Source organism: Myotis brandtii, unplaced genomic scaffold, assembly GCF_000412655.1.
Source record: "Myotis brandtii unplaced genomic scaffold, ASM41265v1 scaffold550, whole genome shotgun sequence".
Taxonomy (NCBI): domain Eukaryota; kingdom Metazoa; phylum Chordata; class Mammalia; order Chiroptera; family Vespertilionidae; genus Myotis; species Myotis brandtii.
Genome location: NW_005370043.1, coordinates 3,808,747 through 3,821,597, shown reverse-complemented (window position 1 = coordinate 3,821,597; position 12,851 = coordinate 3,808,747). Strand labels below are relative to the sequence as shown.

Here is a 12,851-nt window from a genome sequence, read left to right as displayed (position 1 = left end):
CTCCGGGAGGCACCCGGTGAAAGGGTGAGCTGGGAAGTGCGGGGAGAGAGACTGGCTCTCCAACCACACTACCCCCTAAACCCGAAGCCCTGGGTTTTGGAGGTGGAAGAGAGAGAGCAGGGCCAGAAAGGCCCCTGTGAGGAAACTCCGCCCCCAATTCTCAGGCACTTTCCCCTCTAAGCCAGCACAGGTCGGGTAAGTCTCCGTCTCTGTGTAGCCCCTATTTTTCTCTGTTGCTCTCTTCCTATGTATGGGTCTCTGTGCCTCCCTCCTCCCCTGCCCCCGCCAGTGCCCACCCTGCTTGAAGGGGGTGGGGACTCAGAGGGGTCAGCGCCTCTAATACAGACTTTTCTCGGGCCAGTGGGCGACAACTCCCTTCTCTCTCAGCAGTACCCCAACCCTCACCCACTCCAGGACTTTGGCCCATTCATTCTCAGGGAGCCTTCTTTCCTGATCTAATGACCCCTGTTGGCCAACTGGGGAGAAAAGGAAAAGTGAAACAGGTCAGCTTCTCAAGACTTTCTTGCTCTTCTGTTTCTTCAACTTGCCTGGCCTTCTCTCTCCTATCACCTGCTCTGTCCTAGATTCCTCGTTTATCCATAGATTTTTTTTGGGGGGAGGGGTGGCAACTGAGAGTTTGAGGGTCCAGGTGAAGATCCACAGTGGGGAATAAATGCTCTTGATGTGAGCCCCACTCCCTCCCCACGAACCCTCCCCATGAGGATGGAGGGGAGGGCAGTGTCTGGTGGGTCTGGATGGTATAGTGGCAGTGTCCCGGGTAATCCTGCCTGCCCAATGGCTCCTTTGGAGGAGTGACCTGTTTAGACCGAAAGCTTCTGCTAACATGACCCCAACACATTTAATTCCTTTCATTGGATTTAATTTCCAAGCATTTGATTCAATTAACCCAGCAGGAATTATGGTGGGAGACTAGGCATGAAAAGGGGACAAGCAGCCAAAGGAAAGACTGTCTTTGGGAGCAATGTCCTGGTCCTGGCTCTGGAGGGCCCTCCTAGACCTGGCCCGGACACTGGGGAACGGAGAGAGCATGGCAGATGCTTTGGAGTTCAGTTCTAGGAGGGGATGGGATTCCTGTTTAGAGTCCTTAGCATAAGGTGTATAGGCCAGAGATGGAAGGGCCTTGACATTGGAATCCTTTATGACTTCATGCCCTTGACCTGCACTTATTCACTTCATAGGAAGGACTAGCAGGGGTCCATAATGGGCTGGCTGCCCTCCTCAATACTGAGTTTGGAGATAAGGGAACTTTCTTCTCCCTCTTTCCACCCAAAGGACTTCTCTGAACTGAATTTGCTTCCTCTGTGGCCAGGAGACTCCAGAGGAGAGTCTATAAGGATAGGCAGGGCCCCCATAGCCAAATGGGACCAGTACCTGGAAATTACCTTAACACTGTATTTGAGAAATGAGTTCTGGGTAAGAGATTAAGGAAAAAGAAAGACACTAAAAAGACTGTCCCATACAAATCAATTTTTAATCATTTCAGCTTGCCACCAGCTTCCAGCTCCAGTTCCACTAAATGTCCCAGGTTGAGCTATCCATCTAGTGAGCAGAGGTGACCCAGCTGCTGATCTCTTAATCTACACCTGTCCATGGCAGCATGTTGGTGGATTCTCTGGTACTGGATTCATAGTGCATATCTGCTCAGTGCTGGAGGTAGAACCCTGGTGCCAAGCGGGGGTTGGGGGGCAAGTATCCCTCCCTGGAAGTTTAAGTGGAACAGTAGCCAGGGAGGTCCCTGCACTCACTCCTAGACTCTTCCTGTGCTGCTTGCTCCCTGCCATCCTGAGGCTTTAGGAAGTGTTTTAGAAAGGGAGGATCTCAGAGCAGCAGCTACTTAGGAGGCAGCTGTTGGGTAGGGAAAGCCTACAGTAGTCCTATGGAGGCCATTCAGAGGAGGAATCACAGGCCAAATTCTCAAATGTCAGGAGTCTTGCCTGTGGCTTCACCCACAATGTGGGTAGACGGGATGGCCTCTCCATGATGCTCACCTGGCCTCTTTCAGATGGAGGGTACTATGCCCCCAGCAGGTTCTCTCCATCCTAGGCACCAAACCACACTAGAAACAGATCCCTCCCCAGAGGAAATTCTCAGGCAGGCTGGATGTAAACAACAGCCGGGTGAGGGGGTGGAACACGTGGAGGGAGCTAGGCAGAGGCAGGCAAGGCTCCCAGAGGAGGGGTGGCTAGGGAGGTGGGAGGCTGCTGGAAAAGGAACCAGCTAAGTAGGCACCTGAGGGCTCCAGAAAACCTGTCAATGTTTATTTCACACAAACATCCTAAAGACAGTTTAAACCAGATTTGAAAATGAGAAGCTAAAGTTGTGACCCTAAAGTGTGATGAGTCAATGGGTGGAAGGCAGGGGAAAGGTAACAGGTACTCCTGGTACCAAGAATCAAATCCAGAAAGTGATGGCTAGACAGCAGAGCACTGGGTGGATTCTAATCTTCAGTCTCCCAGATAAGTCAGCTTTGGATTTAGAAAACAGAAAAAGATACTCCATTCCTACCCTACCCTAAGCCTGAGCTAAGAGTCCTAATGACTGGACAGAGTGATAGCGGGGGCAGGGGAGACAGATTTCAAGTCCAGCTGAGCCCCAGGCCAAAGGAAGCAGAATTAGTTCCACCTACATCTGAGAGTTGTCTGTTTTCAGAAGCCTTGGAGAGCCCTTGATCCTCAGGGTACTGGCATCACCCTAAGGCTTGCCCCAACAGCGCCTGAAAATTAGTCAGTAGCCTCAACTTGTAATTGCGATTAGAAATGTGAAGGGATGTCCAGGGAGCCTTCTCTCTGTGCCCACCCACCCCTCCCCAAATAAGATTATCCCTGGCTTGCCCCTCCTGGCCTCTGCTGTCCAAGCTCCCCTGAAGCATGGCCTTCACCGAGAGAACTGGGTGTCTGTGTTGTTCTCCAACCTTGGGGACAGCCCCCTCTCCTCTGACTCCCCCTCCAGCCCAAAAGCCTCATGGGTAAGGGCAGTCAGCGGCTGGTCTCAGGAGATAGTGGAGAACTCCTTGAGCAGGACTTCCTGGCTGAGTGTGTGGAAGGCCAGGTTTCTCCGGACGTTGGTGCTAATGGATCGAACCTGGGAAAGGGTGGGGGGAGATAGGAAGAACACAGGCAGAGAGAAAAGAAGAGAGAGTTGTTACAAACAGTAGAGGGCAGTGTTTGAGGCACAAGGCCAAGATTCAGTGCTAGAAGTTTCTCTCAGGAAATAAACCCTTAATAGCTATCATTCCGGCAGGCAAATGAGCAAACAGCTCGGTGATGGGGGAAGAAAAGGAGACTTGGAGACAGAAGCTCTCGTGGATGTGAGAGGAGGATCTGAGCACCTAAAGTGGTGGAAGCAGCACAGACAAGTAAGGACAGGGCAGGCCTTTGTCCTTGCTGGGCCTTGCACAGGGTGATGGAGGAGAAACTGATGCTAGTGGGCTCACACTCTGGAACTACCCCCTTTTGGATGCATTTCTAGTCTTCTCACTCTCCCTTTGTATTTATCTACCTTTTTGGGTTGGGAAGAACGTTTAGAGATGCAGGCCTTATCTGGCATAGATGATAGGAGTATGATCCATGGAGGACAATGACCAGGATCAGGCCATATGGCTTGTGAGTCCCAGGCCTGGGGCAGGACCCAGGTTTCTTAATTCCTAGTCCAGCCCTCTTTCCATACCACAAATATGCGCTCCTACTTTAGAGGAAGTCTGGAGTGTGCCCTTGCTGTGTCCCTCCTGCTCACCTCACATGTTTTCTACCCACAGACCCAGAACCTTGCAGGAAGCGGTGCCTGTGTCAGCAGGGAAAAGATCTATGGAAAAGGGGTCAGAGGGCCAAGCTGACTCTGGAAGGAGATCCATTCATAGGAAATAGATGTGAATGTTGTATGAGAGAAAAGGGGAGGAGGGAGGAAGGAGAAAAAGAGTACGTAACTCTGCTGGGCCCCAAAGTCCAGGGAGTTTTCCTTTAATTTCTGCTTTGCTATGGGAAAGATAATGTAGTCGTCAGGCTGGGAGCAGAGGAAAAGGAGGCATGGCAAACAGCAAGCAGCTCCAGCTCATTAGCTCCAACCCTACCAGACTGTCTCTGCTCCCCTATGCCAGAGGTACAGGTATAAGGAGAGCTGAGTAAGGTAGCAGCTAGTGTCAAAGAGCCTTGAGATAGAGCTCCTCTAATGTTCTCCTCCACAGCCATCTCCATCTCCCAATAAGTTAGTCTCTTTGTTAAGTTGTTCCCAGTAATTCTCCATCACCTTAAAGACTTGCCAACTACCCCATAAAAATACTCTATTTCCTTACACTAAAGGCTTCCCTTTTTACCAGCTAACTCAACCCAGAGTATGTCTTCCTCACCCTGGGGAAGTCCCAAATCCTGGAAATGTCAAGTTAGGGTCAGAGTTGGGCTGTGTTTAGTTCAAGACAGATGAGCTAAATAAAATCCAGAATCTTCATCTTGGACTCAGTCAGCAGAGAGTAGTAAAAGCTGGGCTGATGCAATTTCTGCACAGCAGTGGGAGGTCTGAGGACATGGGAAGTAGGTACAGAGGCCTGTGTGTCCTGGTCTCGGCCCTCAGCCGGGATGTTCATGTGCAACCAGGCAGGTGGAGTGGCAGGACTACAGGGAGGTTGAACTTTTCCTGAGAGTAGCTCTGAGCAGTGTGCAGGAGGGGGACCATCAACAGGGAGAGGCCAGTTCTGTGAAGAGATGCTGACTGGGAGGTGGAGTAGGAGGCAGAGCAAATGCTCACTGCTCCAGGTGGCCATGGATGGAGGCTGTAGGAAGCTGAGTGATTGGAAAGTGGGAGTAGGGACAGAGAGTGAAGACTAGAGAACTCGGTTTGGGGGGTGGGGGAGGGACACTCAGACCAGGAACCAGTTAGGAATTTAGAAAGTGACTGCATAAGGAGAAGAATCAATTATTCTTATTAGTTGCTCTCTAGACAGGATAAGGAGTAATGAGCCAGCGCTGCCACTGGGAACACATGTCAAACCCCAGGCCCAGCTGGAGCTGTGCAAGGGCTGTCTCTACGGCTGCAGAAGAGAGGTGGGCAGTGCTGTCTCAGGCTTCTCACCCTTCCCAACCTGGCACCAGTACCCTGGGGAATGTCTTCTCTCACTGCCTGGTCCTGCGCTGCTTTGGGAGAGAAGTTTGCACACTTCATCAGCCTTTGGAATACTACAGTTGTTCTCTAGACACTCAGCTGCAGAGTAGAACCCAGTGGTTGGGGAAGGGTCCCCAGAAGACACAGATAGAGATGGAGCAGGGCAGACTTACCAGCTCTTTGAAGAAGGCAGCTTCCTTGTGCTGCTCCGAATAGCGCTCATACTGGTCCAGGCCATCCTGCAGCTTCAGTGTGAGTGTGTCATAGTTGGCCCGTACTACCTCCAGCACCTGGGGGAGGTCAAGAGCCAGGCAGGGCTTAGTACAGGCAACCCCTAGGTTACTTGGCCCCATGCATGCCCCTCCTGCTGCCCTACTGCATTGCTCACTACTTAACAACGCCCCCCCGCCAAAAAAAATCCCTAAACACAGGAGCCCCTCCTGCTGCCCTACTGCATTGCTCACTACTTAATAACCCCCCCCCCCAAAAAATCCCTAAACACGGGGAGCAATTCCTCAGGATTTCGGGATCACTTTCTAATCTCTTCCGTTCCCCACTTTTCCTGACTAGTCAGCCTGGCCACCAAGGCTGTTTACTAGGGCTGTGGTAAAAGAGCATGAAAGAGGTGACGGAATAGTGAGCATCTAAGCTCACCAATGTCCCCAGACCAGAAATGTGTTCCAGCCACATCCTGCAGCTTTCTCTGGCCAGGTTGCCACAGCAGCTCCGTAAGACTTTGCCAATGTATCCTTCCTTCTTCCTTTTTGGGAACCATATTTCTTCAGTTCTGGGATGTTCCTCAGCACCATCTGGCACTTGTTTTCATCTCTCAATGCCAACTCAGTCTTCCTATCTATTGCCTGGATCGAACTTTTGGGTATCCCAGCTTTGGGGTGTAGAGAACACTTTCTAGACTAAGCTAGAGGTAACCTCATCTTTTGTTCTGATGTGGGTCTCTCCCCCATCATACCTCTCTCTGACTTTCTATGGTAGGGATTCAGACTCAACTGACTCCAGGAACCTTGGATCTCTGTTGTTCCAAAAGGAAGGGACTCTCATAGCTGGTCCTGATATGACTTCAGTTTATAAGACCGTGAATTAAAGGCAAGGATAATTAGGAAGAAAGGCACTACATCAAATTAGAAGAAATGAGCTGGGCAGAAAGGAGAGACCAGGAGAGGAAATAACTGTTCACTCTGACAATCTGGGTGGTAGCTATTTTGCAACTTGATCTGACCTGGGAGGGAAGTCTATGATGTCATGGAGAGCTCCCTGCTCAGTAGGAAGCTTAGGAGAATGAGTAATGAGAAAGGCTTAGCTCTAACAGCAGATAAGGGTGAAGGGGATAAGCTAGAGTCAGGACTGGTCAGAGGGATCAAGGATAAACTCCTGAAGGGCGCAAAGGTGCCTCTGGGCTGTTCTCAGCAATTCAGTCTTGTGCCAGGGCAGACTTCATTTGGTAGCAAACACTTCTGCCTGCCAAGAATTCCTGAGGGGAGAGTATGGATGGAGAACACGGGGAAGGCTGTGTACCCGAGTCTGAGGGGAAGGGACAAAAGTCTGGCCTAGGCTCTAGGATCACTACTCCAGAGCTCCTCAGGTGATTTTGCCGATGTATCCCAAGACCCCAGTATGAGCTGGCTCTCTTGCTTCAAATTCCATTTGAAAGCTCTGACAGGAGGCAGGCCAGTACCCAGCAATGGCAATCGCCCACAAGGTAACCTGGTCCTTTTATACACCTGGGCTGTGTTCAAGGCTGGAATATCTACAGCCAAGGTCTTGGCTCAGAAGTGAATGGCTCAAGTCCGGAAAAAGGCAGAATGCCTCCAAGATGAACCAGCCTCCAGAAACCAGGCAGAATAGAAGAATACATGCTGCCCAAACCCTGAACAATGGCAGCCTCGGCAACATGGGCTCAGCCTTTCCTGAAGGGTGTCAGTTGCCAAAAGACAAATACCATGCTAAAGCCAATTTCTGAGAAGGTGAGGATGTCAAGAGATGCTCCATTCCAAGAGCCTCACACCTCAGGCAAGGCTGCCTTGATCACCTGGACTTTCTCTTCCTGCCAGGGCAGAATGGAAGCTCTGAGATCTCACTCAGAACAGGGATTTTTCCTTTTCCAGTGAAGCTGACTTTTGCCAAACAGCTTCATTTGTTTTTTTGCAGGGAGGTGAAAGCAAACAAGGCCCCTGCACTGCCAGCCCCCTGGAAGAAAACCACAGGCCTTGCTGGACTTAGTGCATGATCCCAGCTCTCCTCTGTCCAGACCTTACTTCTTTTTGCCCCCTTTTACCCAAGGGAAAGTTGCCCTTCAGTTCACCAAGCCTTTGTCATCTCCTGCCCTCATCATTTCTCTTAAATTCCTAAAAGAAGACATTCTAAGCTCAAGTCAGGGCTCTAGCCCATTCGGGACTTAGTTTGGGACTTTGCCTTCTGTAACTCCACACTTTAGGAACATGTCCCATTTGGACCTCACACTCAACAAAGGCCTGGGATGTGGCAAGGGCAGCACTTGTGCCTAACGACCTTAGGTTTTACCATAATTTTCAGCCTTGGTCTCTGGCTTCCTGGCCTCATCCTGGCTGAGATGCCTCCCTAATTCATCTTCCAAGTACAAGCCTACCTTCTGTCATCAGCTGTTGGGATTGCGGGCTTCCTAGAACCATGCTCACCACCTCAGCTCAAAGTAGCTCCAAAGTCAGTAAATCACCTGTAAGCCACGTGCTCTCTAAGGAGTCCATACCTGCTCCCCACCCCCGAGACCCTCACCAGACAGAAACGTGGGTCCTGGCCAGAGGCCTGACAGAATAGAAGGGGTAGTCCTGCTCTTAATATCGGATCTCAGACAATCACTTAACCTCTTGGAGCCTTAGCTCTTCTCTCTATAAAATGGAACTTGAATTTGTCTTCCTAAAATGAGATGGGAATAAAATGTTGAGTTCCTAAAAGTAACATACAATTGATGGAAACATCATCCCAATGACTAAACAACTACCTGGAGAGTTCTTGGGACTCAAGAGTAACTGTTTCCACAGCCCGTTTCAAACTATCTCAACGATCCTATGTGCATAAATGATTCTTCATCACAAAGGAACATCTTCTGGATTTAAGTGGAAGACACAAAAGGCCTCAGTTTAGGGAAGAACAAACTGGGGGGCGGGGTGAACCTAAACCCCTCCCATGAGGTCTCTTGAGGGGAAGGGCATGACATAGGCCTTAAGGTCAGAGAGACCTGAATTTTGGTCCCATTGACCACTAATTAGCTATGTAAACATATACACATAATGTCTTTGAGCCTCAGTTTTCTTATCTGTGAAATGGAGATAACACTACCTTATAAGGCTGATGTGAGAATGAAAAGAGATGATTGTCCAATGTCTGGCACATAATGAATAGTCAATAAATCAGCGGTTCTCAACCTGTGGGTCGCGACCCCTTTGGGGGTCCAACGACCCTTTCCCAGGGGTCGCCTAAGACCATCAGAAAACACATATATAATTACATACTGTTTTTGTGATTAATCACTATGCTTTAATTATGTTCAATTTGTAACAATGAAATTGGGGGTCACCACAACATGAGGAACTGTATTAAAGGGTTGTGGCATTAGGAAGGTTGAGAACCACTGCAATAAATCGTTATTAATTATATGATGAAAGCTTCTTTCTGGTGACAATGAGCATTTGGCAGTTCTGCTTATCCCCAGATAGAGTTAACCATAAGCCTGGAGGGCCTTGCACATCTTCATTCAGGATACGGCAGATTCTGGTGAGGAGAAAATCTACTCTCTCTGTTCAATAAGAAAGCAGGATTCCCATAATGACCACACTATCCTGAGTTAACTGGCAATGTATCAGTCAAAAGTCAGAGAATACCCAGTACCTACCACTGTCAACCTTACCAATCTTGGTAGTGCAAAGGGATACAAGTTATACTGAAGAAAAACTGATCAGAAATACCCACAGAGGCCAGCCTTGAGTCAAACAGATTCTGAGGCTCGTGGTGACATCAGGATCAGGAAGGAAAGAGGTCCCAGTGCACGAAGTTAGTTCAAAATTGCTGACTAAATGTCAGACAGACCCACACCCTCCCCCTAGCACACACAATAGACATTCCTCACAGTCTATTCAAGAGCCTGTGCCCCATTTTTTAAAACAGAGCCTTCAAAATGGGAAATAACTTCTACCCTGAAGACAGCAGCAAAGGAGAACAGTCAAGTTGGTAAAGTTCCTGGCAATGGCTATCCAACCTTGAAGTCAGAGAGGCTTTGTCCTGTGCCTGAAAAATTGCTTAATCTCAAATTGCTGTTGGACTGAATTCCCAGCCGAATGAGAATTAGGGGACAACTAAGGAAAACGATATGACCTGACAGCAAGCTTGTGTTCATTACCTTCTTCTCAGTTTGAACACATCTCACAAGGGCAGTTCAGAATGGATCAAACCTGGTTTCTAAGAAATTAAAACTATGGATTGTGTATTTTGGGAGTCAAGTAACATTACTTCCCATCCTTTTGACCTTTTGCTCATCCTTCCCCCCCCGCCCCCATTGATTTCAGAGAGGAAACGAGAGTGATAGAGAGATAGAAACATCAATGATGAGAGAGAATCGTTGATTGGCTGCCTCCTGCACACCCCCTTCTGGGGTTGGGGGATCGAGCCCACAACCCAGGCATGTGCCCTTGGCCAGAATCGAACTGGGACCCTTTAGTCTGCAGGCCGATGCTCTATCCACTGAACCAAACCGGCTAGGGCTGCTCATCCTTTTTGTAGGACTTATTTTCAGCATCAGAGCTGAGTCTGAACAATCTGCCTTTGAGGCGGAGCCTAAATTGTCAGTGCCAGAGTCACAGACCTGTCAGAGGTAATGGCTGTCCCTACAGCTGACGTCTCAGGGGCCCTGTTCGCTGATGGAGAATCTTGCCTTCAGAATTAGCTGACACAGTAATGTAAAGTGGAGGAGGTGGCAGACAAAATAGAAGAGACCTTGGATTCCGTCCTTTTCCCTGTCTTAAAAGGTGTGACGTGACTTCAACCTGGCTGCCTAGTCACTGGTTAGTTTTGCAGCTGACTCCAATCCACACTTAGCGTTACCGGCTGAACCCTATTATGTGCTTACATCTGTGGGCATGCCCTTCATGGTGGTTTATCTTGACTCCCCATTTTGCTTGTTAGCTCCTTAAAGGCAGGACATGGCTTTGAGGGCTTTAGAAACTATCAGAGTGCTGAGAACAGTGCTGGGTGTACTGTAATGGCCTAACTCTAATCTTATTGTGTGACCTTGATGAGAGATTCCTTTCCTTTTTGGTTGGGCCTGAGTGTTACTAAATTAGTCTACAAGTATGTTGAATGTTTACTGTTTCTTAGGACTGTTAGGTGCTATGAAAAATCTATAATGTAACAGTGGGTCTCTTCCTTCAGAGTGCCGAGAATCAAGCTGTGACACAATTTCAGTGAGGAAATCAATAGTAGTAGCATGTTTGTTTCTCCAGGAGAGAGCCTGCCACTCTGCCTGTCTACAGCTGCTGATGTTTAAACCTTAAAGCATGTGTTCTTTCCTCCACAGTATATCCCTCATTGGTAAGCCTGTAAAAGACAGGTCTCTTCCAGAAAGTCAGGGAGGGGAGCATTTGCTCATTTATGGCAGGAGTTGGAATTTCAAGTCCTAGAAAGCAGTTATTCATGGTCATTAAAATGAAAGAGATAATAATACAGCTAAGGTTATTAGGCACTTTTTGTGTATCAAGCAGTATGCTTGGCACCTTATATATGCATTTCCTTTTTTAATCCTCACTATCGGCCCTATATGATAAACATTATCATCCCATTTTACAGATGAGAAAACTGAGTCTCACCCAGCTCCACTCTGCTAGTAAGTGGTAGAGCTAGGATATGAGTTCAGGAAGGCTGAATCTAAAGCTATACCCTTAACAATGTTATCTTAAAAATTACTAGCTATTGGTTGAAACTCTTTTTCAGAGTCTAGGCACAACTAGACCCAGTGGTGATCCCACGGTATTTACTTGGAGAACATCTTTGTAGTGTTTCTTTTTTAATTTAATCGTCACCCAAGGATATGCCTTTCACTGATTCGAGAGAGAAAAGAAGGGGGGAGGGAGAGGGAGAAACATCGATTGGTTGCCTTCCATATACACCCCAACCAGGGATTGAACCTGCAACCTGGGTATGTGCTCTGACAGGGAATTGAACTGGCGACCTTTCGGTACATGGCCCGACGCTCAACCAACTGAGCCACACTACCAGGGCTTCAGTGCTTCTTGTTTATTTTTAACTAGTCCTAAATTTGGAAGAATAAATATGGATTATGGAGGAAGAATTGGCTTTTTCCTTCTTTGTCATCATAATTTCCATTCCAAGCTGTCCAATAACTTAGTTGTGAGAATGCCACTGAGAGCCTGTCCTTAGACTGGTGAAATTACAAGGTTAGGGACAGACCTTTATTGATTCTGGGAGAAAAGAGGGTTGTTCCTCATTGGGAGATCCATAATCAGTTCTGGGGAAGGTCTGGTTTTTGCAAAGTAAAGGAATTTGGGAGGCTATATTAGCTCCCTTCAGAGAAAACGAAAGATCAGAGCTCCAATGTCTCTTCAGTTTCTTGTCAAGATAATAGAGCATTTCAGCCCTATAACTAATCCAGAGAAGGGAGTGAGGCAATGCCCTGAGTAGGTCATTCTCATTTTTACAGGAAAAGTTATCTTCCTTTGAGTTTGAAGACGTTTATCGGGTAGTAGAAAGAAAAGGGTTTTGTTTGTTTTTTAAAATATATTTTATTGATTTTTTACAGAGAGGAAGGGAGAAGGATAGAGTTAGAAACATCTGAGCGAAACATCGATCAGCTGCCTCCTGCACACCCCCCACTGGGGATGTGCCCGCAACCAAGGTACATGCCCTTGACTAGAATCGAACATGGGACCCTTCAGTCCACAGGCCGACGCTCTATCCACTGAGCCAAACCGGTCAGGGCGAGAAAAAGGTTTTGGTCTTCCTGGCTGAGAAAAGGTATGCTTGACTTTCGTTGTTCCTCCATGGATGACAAGGAGATCTTATTTTGCTTTTACCATAAAAACTGCCTGCAACTACTTGGATCTTCTCCTCTCTGGCAGTCCCGTTTGCCACTGACCATTACTGAAGGACTACTCTGTGGTCAGCACTATTTCTTTTAGAGATAGGACATTATGCTAATGCCGCAACCCTTTAATACAGTTCCTCATGTTGTGGTGACCCCCAACCATAAAATTATTTTCGTTGCTACTTCATAACTGTAATGTTGCTACTGTTATGAATCGTAATGTAAATATCTAATATGCAGGATGGTCTTAGGCGACCCCTGTGAAAGGGTCGTTTGACCGCCAAAGGGGTCGCGACCCACAGGTTGAGAACCGCTGGTTTAGAGGCATGGTATGGAGAGCAAAACTGATTATTCAGACTTTGGTTCTGTGGGCACATGGATAAGTTTGTCCCAAATCTGGAATAATTGTAAGGGACAAACATCACTTCCCAACAACTTTCTATGGAACAAAATCTTTATTTTTTTCATCATCAGTCTGCAGAATAAGCAGTAACCACTGAGCTTCCTCTAATTGATGGGAGAGAGAAGCAAGGGCGACGTTTAGACTTACGCCTGGTGGTGCTCTTGTTTGTGGTTTCACAGCTTGAACTCTCAAGCTGTACTTTCCTGCCTTGTGGAAGAAATGGGGCCAAAATATCATACTCTCTAACTA

At 47.9% G+C, this 12,851-nt stretch overlaps 1 protein-coding gene and 1 long non-coding RNA gene across 4 annotated transcripts in view; one reads left to right on the top strand and one right to left on the bottom strand.

Annotated features, from left to right (window-relative positions):
• The first annotated feature begins 53 nt into the window (after positions 1-53).
• LOC106728174 overlaps positions 54-12,851 on the top strand; it is a 33,690-nt gene continuing 20,892 nt past the window's right edge. The window contains exon 1 of the long non-coding RNA XR_001364445.1: positions 54-195. This is a non-coding gene — a long non-coding RNA (uncharacterized LOC106728174). The remainder of the gene's footprint in view (positions 196-12,851) is intronic.
• Positions 1,469-12,851, bottom strand: part of LOC102245761 (chromosome unknown open reading frame, human C10orf76) — a 148,574-nt gene continuing 137,191 nt past the window's right edge. For all 3 annotated transcript variants that reach the window (XM_005878274.2, XM_014549421.1, XM_014549422.1), the window contains 2 exons: positions 5,286-5,402; positions 1,469-3,102 (listed from right to left, as the gene is read on the bottom strand). In XM_005878274.2, coding sequence (XP_005878336.1) covers positions 3,010-3,102; positions 5,286-5,402 — 210 coding nt within the window. In that variant the 3' untranslated portion in view covers positions 1,469-3,009. The remainder of the gene's footprint in view (positions 3,103-5,285; positions 5,403-12,851) is intronic.